Source organism: Lolium rigidum, chromosome 6, assembly GCF_022539505.1.
Source record: "Lolium rigidum isolate FL_2022 chromosome 6, APGP_CSIRO_Lrig_0.1, whole genome shotgun sequence".
Lineage (NCBI taxonomy): Eukaryota > Viridiplantae > Streptophyta > Magnoliopsida > Poales > Poaceae > Lolium > Lolium rigidum.
In genome coordinates this window covers 6,376,106-6,400,399 of record NC_061513.1, presented here as the reverse complement: position 1 = coordinate 6,400,399, position 24,294 = coordinate 6,376,106, and the positions used below count along the sequence as shown (strand labels likewise).

The 24,294-nt window shown below is 45.4% G+C and overlaps 1 protein-coding gene and 2 long non-coding RNA genes across 3 annotated transcripts; 1 reads left to right on the top strand and 2 right to left on the bottom strand.

Moving 5' to 3' along the window:
- Nucleotides 1-4,956: 4,956 nt before the first annotated feature.
- Nucleotides 4,957-23,769, top strand: LOC124667398 (cationic peroxidase SPC4-like). The gene is made up of 2 exons (XM_047204689.1): nt 4,957-5,629; nt 23,109-23,769. The coding sequence occupies exons 1-2, from the start codon at nt 4,976-4,978 to the stop codon at nt 23,529-23,531; spliced, it is 1,077 nt and encodes a 358-aa protein (XP_047060645.1). The 5' UTR covers nt 4,957-4,975; the 3' UTR covers nt 23,532-23,769.
- On the bottom strand, nt 16,173-17,149 carry LOC124667400. Its single transcript, XR_006991259.1, has 3 exons — nt 16,976-17,149; nt 16,771-16,886; nt 16,173-16,234 (listed from the first exon to the last, which is right to left on the bottom strand). It is a non-coding gene; the product is annotated as an uncharacterized LOC124667400 (long non-coding RNA).
- Nucleotides 17,166-19,180, bottom strand: LOC124667399. The gene is made up of 3 exons (XR_006991258.1): nt 18,162-19,180; nt 17,996-18,073; nt 17,166-17,244 (listed from the first exon to the last, which is right to left on the bottom strand). It is a non-coding gene; the product is annotated as an uncharacterized LOC124667399 (long non-coding RNA).
- Nucleotides 23,770-24,294: the final 525 nt, after the last annotated feature.

The window sequence follows — 24,294 nt, the reverse complement described above, 5'->3', positions numbered from 1 at the left end:
AGGAGGAACTCGACGAAATAATCATCAAGGAGGAACCTAAAAAAAAAAAAAAAAAAAAAAGGAGGAAAGAAAAGAGAAGAGGATAGACAAATCTTCGGGTCCATTGACTCATCATTTGTTCCGAGCAAGAGCATCGGTGATGAACCCGACAATATAGAAGAATCCAATATATTCGGCTGTCTCATCACACCCGAGAAAAATATAGAAGAACCCGCAAAATGGGTCATTGCATCAGCCGAACAAGGCACTCGACAATATATTCTCAGAACGCCAAAGTTGCGATCAATTTCTGAATGCCGCAAATTTGCGAAGGTAAGACCCCGGATCCGTTCTGCTGGGCGTGGCATCGCCGAAGACTGCGCTCGCTACTTTTATCCGTATCAACAGATACGAAGAAAAATCCTAACGGACGCGTTAGGTACCCGATAAAACATGACTGGGACTCGACAGAATGGTAAGACCTTAAGCGGCACCTGTCGAAGTTAACACCAGTATCCCGAGATCATGTCCGGGGACGTGATCTTGAAGTAGGTTTTTGCGGATTGCCACTAGAGCAGTTAACTAGTACCTGATCCGTCAGATGAACTAGCCCCAATTACCATTATCCCTGTACAATATAGATATGGATGTCAAATAAAAATAGCAACGGCTTGGAGTCGATAAAAAGAGGGGCGCACCAAGTTCGTTATCGAGTAGTACAACTTGAGCCTATGCCTAGGTGCAAGCACCTGCTCATAGGCTCGGGGGCTACTCTTATCGAGAGCATTGTTTACCCTCTCGATAAGATACAAGAAAGAGAAAAATTGTGGAGTCGATTAAAAGCAAGTTGAGCCTACACCCAAGTGCAAACACTTGGCTGTAGCCTCGGGGGCTACTCCCATCGGGAGCGCTGGTCGCGCACCCGATAAATGTGAAAAGCTCAAAAAAGAATGACAATATAGCGGCATAAAGAGTTGAGCCTACAACCAAGCACAAGTTCTTGGCCGTAGCCTCGGGGGCTACTCCCATCGGGAGCGCTGGTCGCGCACCCGATAGAAAATAACTTCGACAGCATGTACGACAATCAAGGTTTGTAGACTCAACTCGATTCTATGACTCGAGTGGAGCCTACTCCCATCGGGAGCACATGGATTTCATCAAGTCCTCCAGAAATATAGTCAAGTTCTTCATCGAGTAGTACAACTTGAGTCTATGACCAAGTGCAAGCACTTGCCCATAAACTCGAGGGCTACTCCCATCGGGAGCGCTGCCGCGCACCCGATAATTTCAAGAATCGTCGACATCATCTACGCTACACATGATCCACGACATGGACCTCGCCTTGTGTTTCTTCGACTTCGGAGATGGTTATGCTTGGAGTTTCTACGCAAGTCTTCGACTTCCCTATAAACTCGGCGGCTACTGACATGGGCATACCCTTCGGATACCCATTATTGGTATACCTGGATCGGCTCGGCCCAATATGGAGAAGGCCCAACATGGCAACCCGAAGAAGTAGTCGACTAGGACTCTTGTAAAACCCTAGGCTGGTTGCATATATAAAGCTAGCCAGGGCACCCGAAATAGAGAGGCCAAGACATAGACAGAATATAGACAACATAGCTCCGCTACGGCGGCACCCCTGTAAACATACATATGATATTATACTCGGATTGCTAGCAGCACGTAGGGATCCTCCACCGAGGGGACCCGAAGCTGGGTACGTCGTGTGCCTAATCTCGTCCCCGGAATCTCCATCGTCGCTCTCCCGAAACCCTAGTCTACAATACGTAGGCATTGCCGAGGTATTCCCTCGTCAGTTATGGATTCGAAGATTTCAAAAGATCCAGGATCATGCCCGGAGACTTGATTCTGAATAAAGTAACGTTGTTTTGCCATCGGAAATTAACTAGCATCGATTTATCGAGTAAGACTGGGCAGGTTACTCAAAATCCTTTACGTACTATCAACAAGCATGACCTTATTCGAATATATTGAAGTCCCGATATACAAAAGATATCGAATGACCACGACAGTTCACAGAAAACATCAACAGCCTAAAAACATTCGAGTAGTACAACATGAGTCTACACACGGTTGCAAGCATCCGTGCCTAGACTCGGGGGCTACTCCCATCAGAAGCGTTGGACGCGCACCCGATAAAAATAAGCTTTCTGTTTCAAAGAAATCAAGATCTTCCGGCAATTATGAACGTTTGACAGAAGATAATTTTAGTCCCTACCCGAAGCTTTACTTCGGCCAGTCACTCGGGAGCTACTGATGTGGGCATTACCCTTCGGGTAACCAGTATTACGATACCTCCTACGACCCAACCAGGGACCCATGAAGATCATCCACCAACCAAGGTGGGCCGTTATGTCGGTTCCAAAGAAGGATTCTTGACGAACAAGGCAAGAAGACGAAGAGACAAGGAAATTTTAGATGTAGAACTCTTTGTAACCTAGTCGAACCCGGACAGAACTCTCGGGACCTGGCCTGCAATATAAGGACCAGGAGAGGGTCTGCCGAGGGACACACAATCACCGCAGCCAAAACCACCGCAAGTCTAGAGCTAGGTCATTAGAAATCTTAGCCTATCGACGAGATCATAGTCTGAGCTTTCGGCTACCCCATTGTAACATGATAATTTCGATAATCAAGATCAGACAAGCAGGAAGTAAGGGTTTTACCTCACCGAGGACCCCGACCTGGGTAAATCTCTCTCCTCGTTTGTTTGGTATCCGATGTCTCATGTCAGCCTGCAAGATTCCGTCAACCCTAAGCCCCAAAAGGTGGGCATTGCCGATGAGCACCCTCGTCACCAGTTAACACCAAAAATTAATTACTACATTTTTTAAGTTTTGACAACATTGACTACTCCCTTCGGTACATTTTAACATGCATGCACACACAGTCTAAGATAAACTTTGACCTTTAATATAGTTAACAAAATATGAATTATATGTCTACACAAAAACTATACCATTAGATTCAGATTCAAAAAAAAATTCTAGTTATTTTTTACATAAAATTCATATTTTTATTAACCAAAATAATAGTCAAAGTGTTTTCTTAAACTACGTGCGTACCACTAATACAGAGGAAGTATAGAAAATTACAGAAAATAAATCTTTGTTTGACCATTTTTGGTTGAAGAGCCTTCATTTGACTATTTTAGCAGTCTTTTCACTTCCCTTCGTGGGTTAATATTAAGCTAGTTTAATTTTTCTGAAACCCATGTGGTGGAAAAGCATGATAACACTGGCTGCATTTGGTCCTGCTTAAGCTTTTAGGATAACCGCGGGTAGCCTAGATATGGATATTGGACACGGCCTCGACTTGAGATCACATGTCCATACTCATTCAAGGGAATTAAAAATTCAATGACCGGTATAAAAGTGGAATCGAGAGGAAACACAAAAACAAAAGCAGTTGCTAATTCTGTCATTTGTGAATTACGTTAAGACTATCCACAATGAGGTATCATAAGAAGTATCATGCATAATATGCATGCAAAATATTGATGTGTCACTGCAGTTAATGATGAGATAGTTCATAGTGGTATCCTAGTTAGATACCGTGTCATAGAAAGCAGGACTAAAAAAATAATGTAAAAAAAATCTTAAACATATTTTTTATTTAGATTATGCATATGTAGGTCAATAAATAAAATGAAAATCTACTACTACTACACAGTAGTATGAAGTGCATGATACTAGTTTATGATACTACACCGTCATCAGTCTTAACGATCAGTACACTTTCAGATAGTTAGTTTGGCATTATTATCCATATTGTGCTTTTTTTACACGGGTTGCATCTGAGTCTCCTAGTTGCACAGAAAATTGAATAATACCAAAAATTATTGACTCCCAAAAATAAATCAAACAAGACACTCGGTCCTACTGATCGATCTGTGGAGTGCACGAACCTGAAACTGATGGTAGCTAACACAAACAGTACTTTTTTCGGGACCTGAACACAAACAGTACTAGTACAAATATTAAGAACGCAATAGTAAAAGGAAGCACCCATGCAGTTGCTCCTTAGCCGCCAGCCGCTTTTAGGCATGTGTGTGGATTAACTAAAGCCACCCGGCCGGCCAGATGCTGCGAAGAATCATGACGATGAACGTTGAATAATCATGTCATGGAAGAGGGGCTCAAGAAAGATGACCAGTACACAAGTGGGAAGCAGAAATGCAGAATACTACAACGAGCCTTTTTAGAAAGTTAATTTAGTTTTTTTGTGAAAGTTTCATATATTGGAAGGGAGTTAGTAGATGATATTAGTACCTAGCTAAGCTAGCAATGTGAGTGTAGGATTTTACCTTTGTGAGTGTAGAAAAATTAATTGTACGATGAAGTTTTCTAAGTCCTCTGGTCTATAAAGAAGTGTCAAGATTTTAGTACAAATTAGCTTAAATTTAAATTAAACCCTCGTCGCTTATAATGTATCCGAGGAAGTACTAGCCTTATCATGTGATGATAGTATGTTCAACGGCGTTTGTTTGCTAGTATACTGAGCGTGTCATTCTCTGCCTCGCAAAACTGCAAAAGAAAATGCTTGCTTGTCAAAGCCAAAGTAAAGCGTACCGGTTTATTAAAGTTGTGCTGTCGTAGTAGCCTATAGGTTAACGACTCCACTAACTTTGCTAGGCAGTGGATCCATCCATACTGTTATGTTCTGTCTAGAGCTCAATCCTTAGCCGCCTTGGTTGATGCCCCCAACAAGTTGAGGAATCCCCTGCTTTTTCGACCGGATGTGTGTGTACGCATGCCTCTCTGCTGCAACTTGCACCAATCACCCACTGCAAATCTTGACTCATGACATGAAAATTCTGGGATACTAGCTAGGTGCATGCACAAGCTCCACGTCAGATTCATGGGTTCTGCCTATATAAACCCACGTCCATCTCCATCCTTGCCACACCCACAAGGCCACAACTCGCCACATCTGGCATAGCGAGCACTGACAGTGAGCTACATCCATCACCATGGCTTCTAGCCGTGTCCTGCTCCTCGTCGTGGCAGCTATGGCGATCTCCGTGTCCACCACGGCCGCGGCCACCAAGATCAGTGCTCCACTACCGCCGCTGGCCAAGGGCCTGAACTTCGATTTCTACAAGGCCACCTGCCCGCAGGCCGAGTCCATCGTCTTCAACTTCCTCAGCGACGCCATCCGCAAGGACGTCGGCCTCGCCGCCGCGCTCCTCCGCATCCACTTCCACGACTGCTTTGTGCAGGGCTGCGACGGCTCCGTGCTCCTCGATAAGACCGGCGGCACCGACAGCGAGAAGATCGCGCCACCCAACGTCACGCTCCGCCCCACCGCCTTCAAGGCCATCAACGACCTCCGCGCGCTCCTCGCCAAGGCCTGCGGCGCCGTCGTCTCCTGCGCTGACATCGCCGCCCTAGCCGCCCGCGACTCCGTGCACCTCGCCGGCGGGCCGCACTACCCCGTCCCGCTCGGCCGCCGCGACGGGCTCGCCCCCGCGAACCTCACCACCATCCTCAACGCCCTCCCGGCACCGAGCTCCAACGTCACCACCCTCCTCAGATTCCTCGCCAAGATCAGCCTCGACGCCAACGACCTCGTCGCGCTATCCGGCGCGCACACGCTCGGCATCGCGCACTGCACCTCCTTCCAGGAGCGCCTCTTCCCGCAGAACGACGTCACCCTCAACAAGTGGTTCGCGTCGCAGCTCAGGCTCACCTGCCCGGCGCTCAACACCGACAACACCACCAACAACGACATCCGCACCCCCAACGTCTTCGACAACAAGTACTACGTCGACCTGCTCAACCGCCAGGGACTCTTCACCTCCGACCAGGACCTGCACACCGACGCCAGGACCAAGCCCACCGTCACCAGGTTCGCCGTCGACCAGGCCGCCTTTTTCGACCAGTTCGTCTTCTCCGTCGTCAAGATGGGCCAGATCAACGTGCTCACCGGCAGCCAGGGACAGATACGCAACGACTGCTCCGCGCCCAACAAAGGCCGCACCAACGACGACCTGCCGTGGTCCGTGCTCGAGACCGTCACCGAGGCCGCCCAGAGCTTGGTGTTGTAGATATGCGCTGTGGATAGGTTGGTTCAGTCGATCCATCTCTAGCCTACGTACTTTCTTCCCAAAGTTGTAGCTTTATTAGCGAGCCGTGTGGTAATGGTTTGGGCTTTGAGAGCCACAGTTGATGCATGTGTGTTTAGTTTCTTGAGCAACTCGACCAGTTTAATAATCACGAGATGGTTTTTGGTGTGTCGAATGACGACTAGAAAATTGAGATGAATATTTGATGTTATTTTCAATATATGACTGATGTCTGTTGTTCCTTTATTCGACTATTATTTAACAAAGGGCATGTGCCCGCATATAAGTTGTCGTCTTTGTGGTATTTTCCCTCACGGCTATGCTCACTTAATTTTAAAATACATCTTACACACATTTTCAAATATCAAAAAAAGGGATTTCTATTTTCGTGCCCTCGGGACCTTAGTTGTGCTCAGTTTTCTCCAGCTCCTTAGTTTTTCCTCAGTTTTCTCCAAGTCCTTGTTTGAAACGCACAGAAGCAGCTAAGACGGCAGGATTCCCGTTTAGTTGACCGTTCCGTGCTAACGTGTGGGGCCGCGTTGCGTGGGGCTGGTAGAAAGGGACCGCGTGGGACAGGACGAGATAGCGTTTGGTTGCACGTGAGCAGGAGCTGGGTTTTGTCTCTCTCGACCCAAATTGGTATTTTCCCTTTTAAGAGTAACTTTTCTGCCTCCTTCTCTCCTTCTCTCTGCCTTTTTCACCTAATTAGTATCAAATCTAGAGAAGCTTGCATTTCTGTCTTTCTTCAATTATTATTTGTGCCTTTTGGCCCTCGTTGTTTGCCCAATATGGCAGCAAATCTAGTAGGGAGCCCAATCTAGTACTCCATATGGTCCATATGTATGTAGTTAAATCTAGAAGCAAATCTACAGGGAATGTACGATAAATTTACAAGGTCATATAGTAGAATAGGGATAGATAATAGGGATCCCTCACTAGATAATAAGCTGCATTCAGCAGCCAAACATGGTAGGGTTCGAGGTTCTTCACAGCACCATCATACTAACAACATAACAACGAGGGATCCCTAGCTAACAACAAAGGGATCCTAACAACAAAATGGAGGAGGCAAGCAGAAGCACACGTCCAGGACTCCGCCTACCCCATCTGCCTCTGCCTCCACTTGTTGCTCCCCTTGGGAGCCTTGGGCTTGAGCGGAGGCATGCGCCCGGCGGAGATCTCCACCCGCTGGATGCTGCGGAGGTGCATGCCGAGCGCCATATGCTTGGCGCGGAAGGAGTGGGGGTTCACCGACGCGCCGACCTTGGGGTTGGTGTTGCCGATGTTCTCGGCATGCGTGAGGAGGCAGTTGAAGTCGGTGCCGCCGAGCCTCCTAGTGCGAAGGGGCACCCGTAGACACCCTTGGCGAAGTAGGAGACGTATCGGTCGACCCGCAGCCTCCGCAGCACTCGGCGAGTCTTGATGTCATGGTGCTCGTCGTCGCCGCCGACGTTGCTGCCGGACAGCCGATCCATATCAAACGGGAACTATTAGTGAATGAGTTGCAACGATGACTACGTGCATGATAACAAAGTTAGGAAAAACAGAGGCAGCCTAGGGTGGACACGATTATATGTCTACATGGATGTAGTCAGCGAAACAAAGCTCATGCACAACAGATTTGTACACAGAAATGGTTCGCTGAACCCTCCCTGTAAAAATCTGTGCCCACAGATTCATCATAGGCAAAGAAACAGATTCCGGATCTGAACTTGAACACATTCCAGATTATTTGCAAAATGAAACGGTTGATATCTTTTGATTCGTGCATAAAATAACCGATTGAGATCCTATGATTACTTGCATAAATTAACTGATTGAGATCCCATTATTACTTGCATAAATTAACCGAACGGCCGAACCCCAAATCTTAAACGAAATCAAGGAGGGATCAAAGCAAAATGGAATAAAATTGGCGCAAATATTATCCCAATACTCATCCATCCACAGATCCATCTACACCAGCAAAAATAGGGTTCAAAAAGGAATGGGGAACAAAAAAGAAAGCAAACAGTAGTTACCTCGTTCCATGCGTCCTCCATGGAGGTGTCGTAGGGGTTCGGGGGCGGGACGTACGGCACCTCCTCGTAGGGGTCCCATCCCGGCGGGATCTGAGCGCCACCGGCGGCAGCAGCCTCCGATGCACCGGCGGAGGAAGCGGCGACGTCCGTTGAGGGGACGGCGTCGAAGAGGGAGGTGTCGCGCTTGGAGCCGACGGCGCCGTGGACGATGGGATTGGCATTCTCCTTGTCCATCTCGCCGGCAGAGGAGAGGGAGAGGAAGAGGGTTTTTTTGCTTTGGAGAAGATGATGGGACGTGAGAGAGGCGGCGTTGCGTAGGCGAGTGAGAGTGACAGAGATAGTGGGAGGAGGCGTCTATAAAGGCAAGGGGTGGTTAATGCGACCCGCGTCCTACGCGTCCACCGCCGCACGTCCGCACGTCTTGGACTTCGCAATGCGACACGCGTCCACGATTGCACATCTTCGACTTCGCACCGCGACCCGCGTCTACGCGTCAACAATTGCACGTCTTCCATTTCGCACCGCAACACGCGTCCTCGAGTCTAACCCTGGAAATTTAGATATACTCAGGTATATTTGTATTGCAAATAATTTGAGATAGGCCAAGATGGGTTTCATTGTACAAAACACGCATTTTCCATTTTTTAAATCTCATATTTGAATCCCTTAGTCTTTTTATTACATAGGTGCCCTTGGTTTCTTGATACTACTCAGTTTTGCCCTCTCCCTCCACAAATTCTCTCACACATGCAACATTGTCCTGATTGGTCTAGCCCATGTCACGCGGATCGTGCCCACCGACCGTTGATCGTATGATCTAACGGGCAGGATAACCCCTCTCTCTCTCTGTCGGCGGTTACCTTCCACTCTCTAAGTATGCTAAAGGGCGGTTTTCTGTATTTATTTTCACGCGCTAAAAATTATAAACTCTTTTAGGCATTACTTTTCACGCAAAAAATGATAAACCATCACCGATTTGTTGTAGCCATTAATTTTCACGCAAAAAATGATAAACCATCACCGATTTGTCGTAGCCATTAATTTTCACGAAAAAATGATAAACCATCACCGATTTGTTGTATCCATTACTTTTCACGCAAAAAAATGATAAACCATCACCGATTTCTTGTAGCCATTACTATTCACGGTAAAAATGATAAACGAACCAATCTATCTATCTCTGTATTTGAAGTTTGGAAGGGTTCACCATCTAGTTATGTTAACTTTCGAGGTTTTGACCTCGAAAACAAATGGGTATTATAAAGGGAAATAAAAGTTCAAAAAAATGTAAAAACGAAACAATCTACCTATCTTTGTATAGAAGATCGTCTGTATGATTTTTGAGGTCATTTAGAGAAGGTAGAAAAAAATCCCTTTTGAGAAGGCCGAAAAAACCTAACTTGTTACAAAAGCTGGTTTCGATGAGACCTAACCAAATTTGGCATACATTATGCCATATCTATAACAACAAGGAATATCTAAAAGGGAAAGTTTCACAAAATTTGAAATTTAGGGCGAAAATGATGCCATACATGATGTTGTTTTTCGAGATTTTGACCTGAAAATCAATTGGGTATTATAAAGGGAAATAAAAAGTTCGAAAAATATAAAAATGAAACAATCTATCTATCTATGTATAAAAGATCAGCTGTATGAAATTTGAGGTCATTTAGAGAAGGTAGAATAAATCACCTTGTTAGAAAAGTTGGTTTCAGTGAGACGAAACGGCATGCGTTTAAGCAAAGTGATTTTTTCGAACATCTCCAAATGACCCCAAATTTGCCATACATGATGACGTACATACGTGTAACAAAAAGGAACCCTATCTAAAAAGTGTCAAAAAAGTTTGCCCAACCGTATAGCTCTATCAAAAAGAACCTCACCATGACGCTAGTATAACTTTGGGCTTAGTTACAAACTTTCGTTACCTAACCTTCAACACGAAACTTGTTTCAAATCACTTTTGGCGTACAAGAAACAAATCCCACCTTGATTCGAGCACCACCGCCTCCAAACTTTGCCGATGCCGATATCGGCATGGTCAGAACGGCTATGCTCGCCGCCACTGCTAGGTCACCGTCGGGATGCACCCTCAATCTCGTCCCCTCATTCGATCACTGACACACCAGAGATACCGCCGAGGCCAATGCCGAACGTACATGCTGATGCCAATGCCGAACATGCATGCACGCCGGCCGTGGGCACGGCCACGCCGCCCCGCTATGCCGGACGCCACGGACCACCGCGAGGTCTTTCCCTTTGCCACCACACTCTTCTAGCACCCATCTATACACACCGGAAAGGAGAGACACTAGTTTTCTCTACATTGCTCGCGTTCGTGCTCGGACACGGTCAGTTAAAGTTTTTGAGGTGGTCCCGCTTGATCAATATAGAGCTAAAACGACCTACGACGATTTAGGGCTTTCACCACATAATCGGAACATCCTACACGTGATTGAGCCTCGGCAGCCACGCAAGATGATAATAAACCAGCCCTAGATAAGGCCTAAAAACCAACATGAAGTTGATTCCCGGAACATCTTATCTAGGGCTAGCAAACTACACCCTACGTGTTACTGGATCCTTCAACCCGTTTGCAAGGCCTAACTATGTAGATATTAAACTAATCCTTGAAGAACAAGGAGCAATCGTAACGGATCGGATCTACTAAATAATGACTAAGCAAGGTGTCACCTTTGCACCTCAGATCGACGCAAGGGTGGCTTTCACTCTCCTTGATCATATTGTATCATCCTCCTCTCTTGATCCTTGAAAACTTCCTCCACACCAAACTCAAAACAACTCATTAGAGGGTTAGTGCATAATCAAAATTCACATGTTCGGAGGTGACATAATCATTCTTAACACTTCGGACATTGCACAAATGTGGAGCTCGTACAGTTCTTTATAAATATTACGTTGATATCTTCTGGCCAATGTCCAATTTTTTTTAGCGAACTTGGAATGCCGCTGAACAACATCTAGAGGTTTTAGCCAATATATTGAATGGAAAATAACAGACCATGATCAATAGAGTAAAATCGGACTATCCGTACAGAACTGTTATTTAGGACAATTATGATGCTGACAAAAAAAATCGGGAAGAATAAGGATCTGTTAACAATATGGCTAATAAGGGCTATATGTAAATCTGGTTCATACTCCCTCCATCCAAAAATAAATGCCTCGACTTTTTCCATGTATTTACAACCAAGATGTGTCTAGAACTCTAGATACATCCGTATGTAGATAAAATTAAGACATTTATTTTTAGATGGAGGTGGTATATTTGTTATGGGCCAATGTGTGCCAACATAGAAAACATGTTATGTGATATCAGCTCAGCAAGCAAAATAAAAGTAGTTCTTGCGAGAAGAGCTGAGTAGAAATAAAGTATAGCCACATAATATTCACACTATCCAAACTGATTGCTCACAAAATATGATGTACTTACAAGGATAGCGTAAATGCTTAATAAATATAGCTAGCTGCAGAAAAATGAGCATGTGAATGATAAATATTATTTAGCCAAACACACAACAAAACAACACTTCTCTGACATGATCTTAACAATTAGAATAGTGGAGCAAAAGCTAAGAGTGGAAATTGCATAAATCATGATCTCCCTGTAGAAACGAACAACTACTGAACTTGGAAATCACATGGGCATCCAATTGAACCCCTGCAAGTTAGTAGACAATAACGTAAACTGAATTAGCATAATATGTATCTAACTGAGCCTTCACCCAACTTTCCTTCAAAATCATTATAAGTAAACATGAATATCTTGTGAACCCGGAGTAAGGACTAATGAATCACGGCCAGAAAAAAATAGGACATGCACAATCCAAATCAGCACAACTGAAGTACACATGGTGGGAGATGGATGCGCTAATACCTGCTGCATAGATCACGTCAAGATCCGGCAAATATGATTGAGAAGAGGAGATGCTCAGGCATCCCAAAGAAAATCACTCTCGTCTTCCGGCTGGGTAATTCCTAGTAGGAAATCAAAAATTAAACCACCTTGTGATTTTCTCAAGCAGTCGACATGTATAAACAATTTAATCTATGCCCAGGCTAGGAGAATAGAAGAACCTGTGGGATCGCTGAACCAGTAACAACAATGATCCGGTAGGTAAGATATGGTACACCACAGTTATAGACTATTTCCTTACCGGTGGCACGGGCTCTAATCTGGACATACCAGTGGTAAAAGATGACATAATACAAACTGAATCATGTGGCTGCCTATTTATCAATTAGCATGCCAAGATCTTGCAAACGAGAAATTCTGTTCATCCACCAAGAACCAATTCACGGAAATAAACACATAGAGGATCAATTACCTGGTGCTGCATCTCAGCCGTTGCCACCAGTTGCCTCCTCCTCTGCACGCCGCTGCCGCCGGAGATGCCCGTCACCATCTCCATATCCATCTCCAGTGACCCGGCCATGGCACTCGCTCGGTCGGCGGCATGACTCCTCTCGCTCTCCTCGACAATTAAAAGTCAAAGTCTAAGTCATAGTCACACGCGCTAACCACACGCGGTGGACGGCGATGGGATTCTACTTATAGAGATTGCCAACCAGGTTTGAAGTACTAGGGAGAGGTAAAATTATGAACGGGAACAGCAGATGAGCTCTTCGGTTCTCTCATTGCGCTCATCTTGGTTGCTTGATGGAAAGAATGGACGGTTTAGATGGCTAATCACATGGATTGCTGACATGGCATGGACGTCCCTAAACGAGGAGCTGAAGTCCATGCGGTGGTTAATTCATTCCCCCTTGTTATCGATGGCTCATTTTCCGGAGGCTAGTTATGGGCCAAGAGTAGACCAAACGGCACTTATAGTGCATCGTGCGCATCACCAACCTCAGTCCTCCAACTCCTTAGCACATCTGCATTGGGTGATGCATTACACACTCGTGTGATCCCGCTGCCAAATTAATGTAGAAACTAGCATATTCGATCGACTCGCTACGGTCCTATGCCAAGCGGTACGGTCTTCACCGGTGATTTATACTTCAAGATTCATGAATAATGTACTCCCTCCATCTAAAACTAAGTGGTCTCAATTCCCTAAGAAAAATTTGGATGTATCTAGATACTAAAATGGGTCTAGATACATCTAAATTTTGATAAAGTTAAGACATCTTTTTATCGGTGGGAGTAGATACGAATATATCTATAACTAAACTTTTGACGAAGTTAAGACATCTTTTTATCGATGGGAGTAGATACGAATATATCCATAACTAAAATGTGTTTAGATACATCCGTATCTAGATAAAACTAAGACACTTATTTTTGAACGAAGGTAGTACATATGAAATCTTGTTTTTTAAAGATCCTTACGATATAATTGTATCAGACTCATAGAAAATCTAGGAATCCGTTAAGAGTCCGCTCCTATCGGTAGGGCCCCGGTAAGTTGCACCAAGTGTCCTGCTGACATGAGGTATCTGACATGCACAATACATACTCTATTATCCACGCACACTTGCAAATTGCTAAACAGAAAAATAAAGATAAAGCTCAGAAGTGGATGAATTGTTTTGTCAAAAGTGATATATACAAGTATTAATTTAGCTTTACACGTTCTTGTCCGACCGGGCAATACAAAAATGCACAACCCAAATACAGAGTTTCATTGATCACACATTTGAAACATAGTTACAAAACTGCATGAATTATAAAACAATAGCTAGAGCTAAGCAAAGACTGTGATGAAAATTGCTGCGGAGAGTGCTAATACTACTACCATTACTACACTTGTTGGGGCACACAGAGAGCAAGCAACAGACTTAATATAAATAAGGTGCGATACTACGCTACGGCAAAGGCAAAGGCACTTGATAGACACAAATCGTCTAGACTTGCCAACATCAAACAAGAAAAACAAGCTCCACATTGGTCGAAGAAGAAGCTCGCCAGCTCAACTCCATCCATCACCGCGAGAAGAAGACGGGGAAATTTAAAATGTAATAGTACAACCAAAATTGCTACAGCGCATCAATCATGCCCAATTGATCTAGCAATATAAGATGAATGTTTTAGGTACATGTTGCAACAAAACTAAATCAACCGTGAAAAAATGGCCATGTATAAATACTAGATGGTCAACATACCAAACCGCGCTAGCTAGCTAACTCAATCAGTTTCTTCTTTTTCTTTGCGTAGACGTTTTCTCATACCAGTTGAGATAGCAACTCCAAATAAAAGTACTAGTCAATCAGCTAATTAGAAGGTTTGTTTAGAAATTCAAAATTTTGGCATGACAACTCCTATTTCCTTGACATTTACATCACAGATAAAATAATACAAGTGCATAGAGCTTGCACAACTCCTCCTTGAAACATTTAAAATACATACATAATTCATTCACCTCTCACCAAAATTGTGGAGCACAAGAGAATGGAGACAAAGAAAACTACCTTTCCTGCGTCGTCGGACCGATGTACCGCACGTTGTTGACGATGCCCCTCCGCCACGGTTGATGACCCGCATGCACATCACCAGATTATAATCAAGAAATAATTAACATCACACACTACTAGGCCTATCTAGTTGATCAGCACTACGATTGGTATATGTAAATTATTAACATGGACTCAAGAACATGAAAACATTCAAGTTCTAATCATGACCATCCAAATTCAAATGACACAAGGATCTACTCATCGATAATAAGATTTTGATTCTTTATAACAAACACATATCCAAGTAGCAACGATCATACGGAGGCACCAATCCAGCCTCTTATGCACCAACCAAGTACCACCACGCGAGGGTGTTGTTCGATCGGTTACTCATCTTCACCAAGTCGATGCCCTTACTTTCTAGGGACTTCTTCCACCAGCCAACCATTTCGTTGATATATTCCTTTAGGTACTTGACGAAACACCTCGTTGGATATATATACTTCAGTTGAACAACAAAATGCTTGTATCATAACCTTCAGCACCAAACGGATTCAAAGGGAACCGGCGGCCCTTTGGGCATATCATTATTGCATGCAAGAAATATATTCAAATTTGTGTAACAAACAGGTCCAATCCATTCATAAATCACACAGCTCAAACGACATTTGACCAAAAAAATCCCACTCTAAGTGCACAAGTCTAACAAAAGTGGAAGGCAACACTCATTGCCTTCCTACGATAGAAGACATTAACAAAACCAGTGGATAGAAGTTCTATAATAGAACCAGTGGTTCGAAAAATAATTTGGACAAAAGTAATCCATTCTATAACCAGATACCCATGTACACTTGTACATAACTCAACTATCACAACTCATGTAAGCACACATTTATATTTTGTTTCACTTGTTATGTAGAAACAACATAAACATCGCTACTTTGAAAAAGAAATCAACAAATTTTGTACTCCCTCCTTCACAGTTTATTAGGCGCGCGCGTACCCCTAGGTCATCAATTTAACCTATATAATTTAAATTATATAATACAAAAATTATATCATTAGAAAATAGAACATCTAAACTTTATAATGATATAATTTTTATAACATATAACTAATGCTAACTTGATCAAATTTGCGACCTAGAGGTACGCGCGTGCCTTATAAACTGTGAGAGAGGGAGTACAACACACCAACATTACCCTAAAGAAAATACGTACATCTTGTTATACAAGATAACGCTTCATTCTTCTCATGTCACTATATCAAATGCTCTCACATGCAGTGCTCCAAAGATTGTGAATGCTCGGAAATTAACTTAATTTGCACAACTACCAAGGATCAACAAAAAATGACACTTGTTGGATCACACAACAATCAACATTCAACCTCTTATTGGCTTCTCAGGTGTACAAGACAGCCTCACAAATTGCCTTGCAAACTATATGAACTATCTTCATCAATCACACAAGCTACAAAAGTGAACTAGAACTGCAAGTGCACAATAACGAAAGAAGCGCAACAGGAAGATTCTACTTACATATTAGAAGTGGCAGATCACCCAGTAGGCTAAAAGAAGTAACATTGCCATTGGGTGCCGATGTCGATGAGCACTCTGGAGCAACGTCATGGAGGTGTCCTTTGGCTTTGCTTCGCGAGTTAATTCAAAGGTCAATTCATCGAGCTTCTAAACACCAACAGTTGATCCCACAATATGATCCTATAAAAAAAAAATATGAAGTACAAAGGTCAATTTAACTAGAATGAGCATATTCAAATACCATAGTTTTTATTTTTCAAATTTCAATGGCAAACTTTTATACAGCAATAACAACACTAAAAGAGATAAAAATAACTTTGTAACCCAAGTATCCTTTAGAGGTTAAGTAGACGAATAGAAGATGTTATGCTCTCAAAAGCCCCGGCCTAGGAATGAAATTTACCAGCGCTGGGAGCAAGTATTGGTGGCAACTAAGAAACTCTGATTCACTTGGACATGTTACCGTGATGGAATACATTCCCATCAAAAAAAAGAATAGGTAAAAATAATTTTCGCAAGAGTGCTAGGTACATATACATTGAAAGTAATAAAATAACAACATGATTGACAGAAACTAAGGACATGCAGAAGGAACATACAGAGTACCCAGAGCACGGCATAATCAGGAAAGAGATAAATCTAATTTCCCACAATTACTTAACAAATAAATCACAATTAATAAACATCATTATTCCAGTTCGATACAGAAGAATCACCTTGGTATCCTAGAGCCACTCATGAATTTGCTTGCTCACGATACTGCCCTGCCGACGTCTCTCTCCTACTACTGTTGCAGTACATCTATGCCCAAGTATCCTGTACATGCCATTGCCTGCATAAAAATTAAGACCATGTATTTAACGGTTGAGAACGTTCTCAACTTCTATATGCAAGCATAGAGGTGTTTGAACATGAAAAAACCTCCAACTTTTGGCGATGGCATACATATGATTCTTGACCTTACATGTACAAGCATGGCTAGTTCTAAACATTAAACATGATTCCAAACACAGCTCGAGGAACCTTTTGATGCCAATGTCTACGAGCTTGAGGTGGAAGTTGATGGCCCATAGAAACTTGGTGTTGAAGGCTTGATAATAGCCTGCGAGGCTAGGAAAACATAATACTTCTTGACAAATTGTCTTCCTAAGTGTTTGAACATCCATGGAATCAAGACAAATCTTGTCAGCCTGCAATCAGGATAATAAGAAAATGTGAAGATAAAAACACTCAAATAAATATCAAGAAAAATACTCTTCAGGAATATTCATCCAAAACCTGACATGAAGAATACACATATTTCCATGCACATAAAAGAAAGAGGATTAACACTAACACGGTCCTACTCAATCCCTCTCCAAAAATTTTCTCAAGATTAAAAAATCTAAAAAATATGCAGGAACATGCTATGATCAACCAGTCAAGACTCCAAAAGAAGAAGAAGAACACAAGGAGACAGGGAATATTATTGAATTTAAGCATCTAACTGACAAAATTAGATTTACACATGATAGTAGAGTGAAACAAGAAGCATTTCTAAAATAAAAAAATTACTATGTGATTCACTCGAATCAACGCTCCGTGTTCTCAATGGCAAGTACGCACTACTCCCTAGACATCCCGGTAATCCCGCTTATCTCTAGCCAAATCCGACAACCAGAAAAATCTGCCACCATCGTGGCACAGAGCCAACCAGTCACATCTCACCGATACCTCACCTCTTTTTGGACATAAATAAAAACCTACACATCAAACATATAATTCAACAAAGACCACCGCTGAAACCCATGTGTGACACACAAACAAACAACCGACCAGAACTTCCTCAAATAAACGTGGTCAAGGCAAAACTGATGCTCAGCAGCTAGCGCGCAAGTTTTCTGCAATACCATACTATCCCATCCCGGAACGTTACATATACAACACGACAGGCTTCGGAACCTGAAACCTTCGTTGATCGTTGCTTGCAACCATAGCATCACTTGAGCTAACCAAGGTGCTAGAAAGCTTCTCATCCTCCTTGTTATCCTCCAACAAGAAGAGCAAAGGTGATGGTCAGCTCTATTGTAGATTTTTCACCCAAAGAAAAACAATGGCGTCTACTCACAAGATGGAGATGTCATTCCCGGTTGTCACCTCAATTTGACCACAACATATGCAGAGGGCATCCGCGGACCCCAATCTTGCATCACACATGAGATCTTTGTCAGACTTTGCTACTCATATACATGAGTATCCAACGAGCACAGCCGGTCATGCTGCCTAGCTCGACTGTCAACTCCACAAGTAGGATACTTTGCATCACATCAAGGAAAAATTCTGGCATACTTGTGTGTCCATGCCTTGTCCATCAACTGCAATATGGGTAAAACAAATAAAGAAGATTAGTATTCGGTAAAGATGCATGTTGATTAAAACAAATACTACAACCCATTAGAGGTAATTACAATATTCCAATGACTCAAACAATTTCTAAACGTATGAATTTGTAACAGGACGAAAGAACAAAAATAAAGATTATCCCCTAAGATAACTAAGGTCATTTTGCAACACACAACTGGAATTGGATTACAGATACTTCATGGCACAAAATGAATTAATCAAGATGTAAGAAAACTATACAAGGAAGGCCTTAAATGATTCCAGGAACTTCATCTCTACATCTAGCACCCAAAACTAACTGCCGGTGTGTAGTAGAGCATGCTGGTGCACAAACCAGAAGGACGAACAATTTAACACCAAAATGAAATTGATACATTCAGATTGCAGAACTTCCAAACAACATACAATGTGCCACCACTGAGCTAGCTTGCCACTAAGTATAGTAATCCCTCGGATCCATAATAAATGTCGGAGATTTTGTACTAATCTAGTACAAAGTTTGTACTAAGTCGCCGACACTTATTTTGGATCAGAGAGAGTACATCAAGTTTAGACCCAATTAGCAATGATAAATGAGTGAGATTAAATTAGACAAGGACATGGGACATCAGCCACCACCTCTAGCACAAGGGATAAATGCAGAGAACTAACAGCCTAACACTAGACACAGTACTACACAAACACACCATAAGAGAGGAACGGGTATGCAGAGGAAGGCGGGGAGAAAAAGAGAGGCAGGGAGAAGAAGAGGGAATAGTAGCTTATATCGACGCTTCAAATGCTCTCTTGCCACTGCTTCCTTCCATCCTGCAGAATACAAGAGAGTCTTGCATAAGCATGCTTTACCATTGAGGTAAACAAGAAACTATTGATAGGCCTAACTACTGCCAATTACATGCTAATCAACTAAAATGCCAGGTCAAGTATTATCTTATCCAAGTAAGAGCGCAAGAACCAAATTGAGTATATACAAGAATCAGGAACATGAGTATCAGCTCTAAGAGGATATATAGCAAGAAGACCACATATTTATTTTAGACACTAGAGCTGCTCGACAGTAACCGAAACATCAGAGAACAGTAGTCAATTGTCCAAAATAAGCTAATCAAACGGTGGGCAAATATAACTTTCTTGTTCTTTACGATTAGCATAACCTTAACCAAAAAAAGAGCTGAGATGAAGATCCGCAGGTGACATGACGGTGAGCACCAGCAATGCCTCATAATTTATCTACTCATAAGGGTAGATACTTGTCATGTGGAATGTCTCCACGCAAATTGATCTGAAAAATCATCAAAACTCAATTTGAACCGGCCTAACGTAAATCATAGACCAGAAATATACTAGCTAGGAGCAGCACCATAAATATGTAGACATGGAAAAAATTAAACGTAGCCACTCCTAATCGATCGCAAGACCAGCACACATGTCCTGAAATGCTGACAACAATTCAGGACTAGGAAACAATCACTTTGAAACTGAAACATCTGGAAGAGGAACAAACTAAGTCCATCAGGGAGGCACCTTGCTATGAGCCGTGGCGACCGTTCCTGTTGCCCGTCCTGGCTGCCTCCTTGTGCTTCACCACCTCACATACAGGAGCAAACATTGCAGCACGGTTATGAGCGGAGGTGAGGTGCAGGGAGTGCACGTGAGGGGGTGCTCACCGGCGTGCTGCGGCGGAGGCGGGGCGCCGATGAGCAGCAGCTCGTGGTCGTTCCCGGCATCATGGCTGTTGCCGTCGGGGGAAAGCAGCAGCGTGGTGGCCTTCTTCTTGTCATGGTGGCGGAGGCGCGGCTAGAGGTGCAGTATCCGCGCGGGGACTAGGCGGCCGGATGGATGGCTGTCGAGGGAGGCGCGCCATTTCCGGCTGGGATGCGCCGCCCTCGAAGAGCTCCGGCCGGCAAGAGAGGCGGCGCAGCACTAGGGCGCGGTTGGGGGCGCAGGGTAGCTGCGAAATCGGCCGGGAAGGCAGCGCCGGCGAGCGGAGGTGCGGCGGCGGGGGATTTTTGGGCGGCTGGTTGAGTGGGAGGGGAGTCGTGAGGGATTGAATTGAATTGAATTGAATTGAATTGGGGGATTTTCGGTGTCGATTTGAATTGAATTTCGGTGTCGCTTCGGAAACTGCAGCAAATTGATTTTCTCACGTCCGTCTCGTCATTTTGGGTTCCTTCCATCTTCCGGGTGTACTGAGCATATATATATTTCCGTATGTAATAGTACCAAGACATGCACAACCTTTTGTCATCAACTATTACCTGATGTGGAGTCAACATTAGAGCACGCCCCCCAAACCGTTGCCGGATCGAGCATTTGGGGGACGTGTTTTGTTCGTGTCGTGTTTGTGGGACGTCGCTCCCCGGTCGCGTCTCCAAAAAACAAAATTTTGGAATTTTTTTAAAATTGAGCGAAATTCGATTAAATTCATCCAAACTTAGCATAATTTACATAGATTCGAATGCGATTCGACTAAATTTAAACTAAACCTAATCTAGATGTATTTGCGGCGGCCGGAGGCGTCGTAATACTGGTGGAAGTTGTACATGTCGTCGGTGATGACCTCCTGCTTGACGCGCTCGTCGGGCTCGTCCTTCACCAGGCCGCTTGGTCCTGCCTCGTCGTCGTGGGTGAGGTCCACGAGCGGCTTGCCAGAGTCGCGGATGGACATGGCGATCGCCGTGTCCAGGTCGCTCCTCCAGGCGTCCTTGTCGTTCAGCGACGCCAAGCACGCCGCTCGCAGCCCTGGGCAGTCCTCGGGGTCGTCGCTGTTGGCGATGAGGCGCTGCTGCCGCTCGTACTCCGCCAGCAGCGCCGCCTGTGACGCTTCCTCCGGTTCCTCCTTCACCTCCGGCTTCGGGATGAGGAGGGCGCCGCCCCGCCTCTCTTGCTAGCACCGGCTGCCGCTGCCGCTGCCGCCTCGCCTCAGATTGACGGGCGTCACCGGCTCCTCCTTCACGCGGGTAGGAACGGTGTAGGGCGCCGAGCGGTACGATGAGGACGGCGTCTATCGGGCCGGTCCTGAGGAAGAAGAGTTCGAGGAGGACAAGTAGGAGGTCCTCCTCGGCTGCCATTGCGCTGCGGGAGACGGTGGCGGTGAGGGCGGCGCCTCCAACCTAGGAGCGCCGTTGCGGATGACACTCTCGCGGGTGAGCCCCGGAACGCCCAAGAACCAGGCACGCCCGTCCTTGCTCTAGCTGTTCGGCCCGCCGATGAGGCCATCGGTGCTGCGCATCTCCTCGTCGTACATGGTCTTGAAGTACGTGGCCCACCACTTGTCGTTGTTCTTGGGTGCCCAGGTCGGATCCGCCCGCTCCTCGGCGCTGAGTTCAGCCCACCGAGCCATGATGATGTCCTTCCATTGCTCCGTGCACGGCTTCGGCGGCGGCGGTGGCGGGATGCCAATGCCGTTCATGGCCATCTTCCGGCCCGCCGCGGCGATCTTGCGGGCGGACGAGGACGACATTGCTTGGGGCAGCGAGGAGAAGATGCGGGGGCGGCGACGAGAAGGTTTGGGAGCCGTGAGAGATTGGGACGAACCGCGGGGCCTCTTAATGTACGGCGGCGGCGCGGGTGGTTGCACGCAATAACGCCGGCGCGGACGGCCACAGGGCCATGCACGACGAGACGTGTCCATGCGTCGCCTGGAAAAACTGGGACGCCATTAACGTCGCTTGACCAAAGGTAGGCGACGGGGTTTTAGGCTTCCGAGCCGGTGACGCATCGGGCCTGCGTCGCTTCGCCTCGCTTTTCGTTGTGTCCGGCGTGCTTGGAGCGTCCCCTGTGGGACGGGGACGGGCTCGGGGCGCTGGACACCGTATCGGGCCGCGCCGGACAAAAAAACGGCATTGGGGGACGCGGCTGGAAGCTTTTTTTTTTTTGTCCGGCGAGCCCCAAATCGGTTTGGAGGAGGCGATTGGAGATGCTCTTAAATCTTAATTAGGTCTATATATATATATATATCTCAATCCTTAATTCGTGGAAGCGCCATTATTCATGATGTCAGCGGCATAAGATATGGATGTACCGGCGTAAACATAACCATGAGAATTTTCCCGGTTTCTTGTTTTCGGGTTGGTGTTTATTTGTACTAGGTATCGTACTTGTACCCACGCGCGCGAGCTAGCCAGCGTTGCGGCCGGGCACCGGGCAGTGGTAGGAAAAAATGGCGTGGCGTCGGTAATTCTAAAAGGAGTACGTATCTCTCGCGGGTGGGCTTCAAATCCAGAAAGAAGAAATAAAAAAAAGGATGTACAGCTAGTCGATCCAGATGGAGCGCAAATTAAACACGTACGTACGTGACCGTGCATGATTCGATCGGAGCCAGCCAGAGTGGCTAATTACACGTAAATGAGACAGACAGATTTCACGGCTGGCCAGCTGTCCGGCTGACGCAATGCAAGCGGTAGAGAAAGAATGAGTCCAAATGGCGTACGTTTCATTCGGATCGAGCTCCGTAATTTATCAGCCGCGACGGCAACGTTGCGTTGCGCGCGTGGTCCAAATGCACACGCTCAACATGCAACCACATCCTCGCGCGGCGCTCTGAATTTGGGATCCAGCCAGCGCGCGTACGTTTCATTCGTACACGCTCCTCCGCTTCCTCGCCAGGATCACAAGCCTGGACGCCAACGACCTCGTCGCGCTCTCCGGCGCGCACTGCACCTCCTTCCAGGAGCGCCTCTTCCCGCAGAACGACGTCACCCTCAACAAGTGGTTCGCGTCGCAGCTCAGGCTCACCTGCCCGGCGCTCAACACCGACAACACCACCAACAACGACATCCGCACCCCCAACGTCTTCGACAACAAGTACTACGTCGACCTGCTCAACCGCCAGGGCCTCTTCACCTCCGACCAGGATCTGCACACCGACGCCAGGACCAAGCCCACCGTCACCAGGTTCGCCGTCGACCAGGCCGCCTTCTTCGACCAGTTCGTCTTCTCCGTCGTCAAGATGGGGCAGATCAACGTGCTCACCGGTAACCAGGGACAGATACGCAACGATTGCTCCGCGCCCAACAAAGGCCGCACCAACGACGACCTGCCGTGGTCCGTGCTCGAGACCGTCACCGAGGCCGCCCAGAGCTTGGTGTTGTAGATATGCGCTGTGGATAGGTTGGTTCAGTCGATCCATCTCTAGCCTACGTACTTTCTTCCCAAAGTTGTAGCTTTATTAGCGAGCCGTGTGGTAATGGTTTGGGCTTTGAGAGCCACAGTTGATGCATGTGTGTTTAGTTTCTTGAGCAACTCGACCAGTTTAATAATCACGAGATGGTTTTTGGTGTGTCGAATGACGACTAGAAAATTGAGATGAATATTTGATGTTATTTTCAATATATGACTGATGTCTGTTGTTCCTTTATTCGACTATTATTTAACAAAGGGCATGTGCCCGCATATAAGTTGTCGTCTTTGTGGTATTTTCCCTCACGGCTATGCTCACTTAATTTTAAAATACATCTTACACACATTTTCAAATATCAAAAAAAAGGGATTTCTATTTTCGTGCCCTCGGGACCTTAGTTGTGCTCAGTTTTCTCCAGCTCCTTAGTTTTTCCTCAGTTTTCTCCAAGTCCTTGTTTGAAACGCACAGAAGCAGCTAAGACGGCAGGATTCCCGTTTAGTTGACCGTTCCGTGCTAACGTGTGGGGCCGCGTTGCGTGGGGCTGGTAGAAAGGGACCGCGTGGGACAGGACGAGATAGCGTTTGGTTGCACGTGAGCAGGAGCTGGGTTTTGTCTCTCTCGACCCAAATTGGTATTTTCCCTTTTAAGAGTAACTTTTCTGCCTCCTTCTCTCCTTCTCTCTGCCTTTTTTCACCTAATTAGTATCAAATCTAGAGAAGCTTGCATTTCTGTCTTT